At 62.0% G+C, this 4,057-nt stretch overlaps 1 protein-coding gene across 1 annotated transcript in view; it reads right to left on the reverse strand.

Annotated features, from left to right (window-relative positions):
* Positions 1-1,526: 1,526 nt before the first annotated feature.
* Positions 1,527-4,057, reverse strand: part of EFNB3 (ephrin B3) — a 14,330-nt gene continuing 11,799 nt past the window's right edge. Inside the window, 3 exon segments of the mRNA XM_025194343.1 lie at positions 1,527-3,617; positions 3,619-3,778; positions 3,905-4,003. Coding sequence (XP_025050128.1) covers positions 3,428-3,617; positions 3,619-3,778; positions 3,905-4,003 — 449 coding nt within the window. The 3' untranslated portion in view covers positions 1,527-3,427.

Raw genomic sequence — 4,057 nt, forward strand, 5'->3', positions numbered from 1 at the left:
CCTGTCAGTGCCCCTCACTCCCGACCCGCAGCCCCCTGACCCCCCAGCCCCTCACTCCCAACCCGCGGCCCCCTCCTGCCCGGCCGGGACAGGTACCCCTCACACAGGCCCGGGAAGGCCCAGCTCCTGCCCCTGAGAGGCGAGACAACTTCTCTGGGTCTCAGCCCTGACAAAGGGAGGTGGGAGGCCAATTCCCAGCCCCTCATCACCTCCCCCCAGCTCCAGGGCTGTGGGAACATGGGGACCCCCCCCACACCTCCATGATGGATGTCATTTAAATTAAATGTCCAGCTCATAAATGTGTCCCCCCCCCGCATTGCCCTCCCACCGGATCCTGGCACTGCCTGCGGCCTGTTTGCTGAGCACATAGAGACGAGACATGACCCCCACCCTGGGCTGAGGGGGGGGGCAGGCCCCAGTGCCAGCTGTTGCCATGGCTCAGTGCCCCCCTGCCCCCACACTGACTCATCCTGGGCCCATTGCCCGCCCAGAGCTGGCTGCACCTTGGAGTTGGTGCCCCTCACTCCCGACTCGCAGTCCCATGCCCCTCCAACTCTGCTGTGCCCCTCACTCCCAACCTGCAGCCCCCTGCACCCCAAAGGCTTCCTGACCCACCCCACATCCCCACTCCCACCAGTGTTACACTCGGCTGTTCTCCAGCTGCTGCACCCCAGAGCCCACTGCATCCTGCTCTTCCAAGCTCCCTTTCTGGGGGTCCTGATCAGGGGTGTGGGGGCAACCAGCACCCTGGATCAGGCCTGGATTGGGGCCACTCTGATGGGGGGGGCCATGTCTCTCCTGGTTGCAAGGACAACATGCCCCCCACAGCACTGAGACGTGCTAGCACCTCAGCCTGGTCCGCTGGAGGACAGGAACGCAGAGACAACCCAGGCATCCAGGCTCCCTCCCCCAGGCTGCATGGCCCCCCACCCTTGAGCTGGGATGGGACCCAGGCATCCAGGTCGGGCTGTGGGGGAGGGGAAGATGGATGACCCCCCCCACCGCAACCCCTCTTGCCCTGGACCCAGGCACCTTCCCTGGTGCTGTGTGGCCGCTGCCAGGTACCAGGTTGCCACAGTTACTGTTGCCAAGTCCCCAGGACTGGTTGCCAAGGTGGGAGACAAGAAGTGGGCAGTGGCTGTGCTGGACCCCCAAACCTGGCATCTGGGTCTCCCAATCCCCCTGGGCTCCAACCCCCTCCCATAGACTCCAGTCCCCTCCAAGAGAACCAGGCATCCAGGCTCCCACCTTCTCCCCACTCTGGCCTGGCCTGGCCTGGGGGAGGGGCCAGGTGACTTCTAACCCCAGCGGTCATGCTCCCTGTCACTCAGGGCCCCCCCCCAGCTGGGCAGGGGGACTGGGGGAGGGGCAGCCTTAAAGGGGCAGCATCCAGGCCTGGGACTCCACCTGACTCCCCTGGTAGGTGGAGAACCCAGGCATCTGGGTGCCCAGCTGGGGGCAGGGTTAGGGTTAAGGCAGGGGTGGGCAATTATTTTGGGCGGAGAGCCACTTACTGAGTTTTGGCAAGCCATGGAGGACAGGTTGCCAGGGACAGATAAGTATTTATTTTCCATTTTTTTTAGGGACCCTGCAGGCTGGATAGAATGGCCTGGTGGGCCGCATCTGGCCCACCCCTGGGTTAGGGTGACCTCATTGCTGTGCCCCAGATCCTCCCCCTCCATGTGCAAGTCCCCCCTGTGAGCTCACAAGGACTCGTGCAAAAGAACCACGGAGGCGGGTCAGGTTCACAAGAACGTCTATAATGAACCATTTGGACGGGAAGGGCCAGCACAGCGGGAATGGCCGAGGCAACTGGAAGTCCCGGCCCCCACGGTGTCCAAAACAGGAAGTACTGGCTTCTTTTGGCACCTAGAACAGGAAGTCCCAGTCTCCAGTATCCAAAACAGGAAGTCCTGGCCCCATAAGTGTCCAAAGCAGGAAGTCCCAGCTCTTGCCAGTGCCCAAAGCAGGAAGTCCTGGTGCCCAATGGCACCTTAAACAGAAAGTCCCAGCCCTCAAAGGTGTCCAAAACAGGAAGTTCCAGCTGTTGCCAGTGTTCAAAGCAAGAAGTCCCAGCTCCCACTGGTGTCCAAAACAGGAAGTCCTGGCTCTTGCCAGTGCCCAAAGCAGGAAGTCCTGGCCCCCATCAGTGTCCAAAATAGGAAGACCCAACCCTCGTTGGTGTCTAAAACAGGAAGTCCTGGCCCCCCCATAAGCACCCAAACCAGGAAGTCTGGGTCCCTGCCTTCCCCAACCAAAATAGGAAGTCCCGCCCTAATTGGAGGCCTTTACTCCTCAGTTCCTGTCAGGTAGTGTCACTTCCTGTCTGCTTCCTCCAGAGCTGGGGGAGAATAGAGTCCCTCCCCCAGGCCTGGTTCTGACCCCCATTTGCTGGAGGTTAGGGGGACAGTGGCCATCTTGGTCTGGTTGTTTCCAGCCCCGCCCACACCATCCCCACCCAACCAACTGGGATAAGACAGGCCCCACCCCCTTGAGGCCACACAGCCAGCTTTATGTGCTTGGGGGGACAAGGGGAAGGGAAGGAGGGGAGAGATTCTCATTAAACCTATCACTTCCTAACTCCCCTATGGGAGCCAGCAGGGGGAGGGTCCTGGTGGGGGGGGCAGAGCTAGTGGGGAGCCATAAATCCTTGCATCACCAGAGGGGTAAGAGCCAACCCCCTTAACCCCATCAGTGCTGCCCCCCCCACTGGATCCATCTCCATTATCCCTGTAAGTGCTGGGGGGGAACCTCATTAACCCAGTGAGTGCTAGAGGGGACAGGATCAATCTCCATTAACCCCATCAGTGCTGGAGGGGCTGGATCTCATTAACCATTACTGCGGGGAGCCAGTGGGGGGGGGGGGGAGAAGCTGGATCTCTCTCTGTTAACCCCGTCAGTGTTGAGGGAACTGGATCCACCTCCACTGACCTCATCAGTGCTGGGGGGATGGGCTGGATCTATCTCCATTAACCCTGTCAGTGTGTGTGTGTGTGGGGGGGCTGGATCTATTTCCCTTAACCCCCCTCAATGCAGGGGGGGGGGCTGGATCCCATTAACCCTGTCAGTGCTGGAGGGGCTGGATCTATCTCCGTTAACCCCATCAGTGCTAGGGGGCTGGATCCCTCTACATTAACCTGTTAACCACGTCAGTGCTGGGGGGGCCTGAATCTGGCTATGTTAACCCTGTCAGTCCTGGGAAGGGCCGGATCTGTCTCCGTTAACCCCATCAGTCCTGAACGGGCTGGATCTATGTTAACCCCATTGGTGCTGGGGGTGGGGTGGGCTTGAGCTGTCTCCATTAACCCCATCAGTGCCAGGAGGGGCCGGATCCATCTCCATTCACCCCTCAAGCGCTGGGGGGGGCAGGGCCAAGCCACTGGAGGGGCGAGGCCACGGGTGGGGGGAGGAGCCGGCTCCCCGCCCCTCATACCTTGTAGTAGATGTTGGCGGGGCTCTGGGGGGGCATCTCCTGGACAATGTAGACAGGGTGCCCATAGTCGCCACTCACCTTCTCATAGTGGGGGCAGAAGGCGCCATCAGCTGCCCGCAGTGGGATGATGATGTCGCTGGGCTCTGAGCCATTGTTGTTGCCCCCGCTGCCAGCCCCCCCACCCGTGCTTTCCTCGACGGCGCCGCCAGCACACGGTGCCCGTCACACCGGCCGCCAGCAGTGCCACTACAGCTGCACCCCCTACCGCCCCTGCCACGGCCGGCACATTAGACTGGGGCAGGGGGCCATCTGCCCCCCCTGCACGCCCTGTCCCATTCCCGGAGCCTGCAGGGGGGAGAAGAGAGAGAGAAATGGGGGGTCAGGGGAGGGGTCCCAGGCATCCAGGGTCCCAGACCCTCACTCCCGTCCCAGAGCTGGGGCGAGAACCCAGGCATCCAGACCCTGCGGTACCTGGGCTGCCATCCTTGCTGGGGTCAGCCCCACCCAGGGTGCCTCGGTCCTTCACTGCCGGCACCTCCGACCTGGACTTGGGGGAGACGGAGCCGGGATCTGGGGGGCAGAGGGGCATGGGGGTCAGTGGAGCCCCCCCCCCAGCCCTGATGG

The sequence above is a fragment of the Alligator sinensis genome, unplaced genomic scaffold (assembly GCF_000455745.1).
Source record: "Alligator sinensis unplaced genomic scaffold, ASM45574v1 scaffold1745_1, whole genome shotgun sequence".
Taxonomy (NCBI): Eukaryota; Metazoa; Chordata; order Crocodylia; family Alligatoridae; genus Alligator; species Alligator sinensis.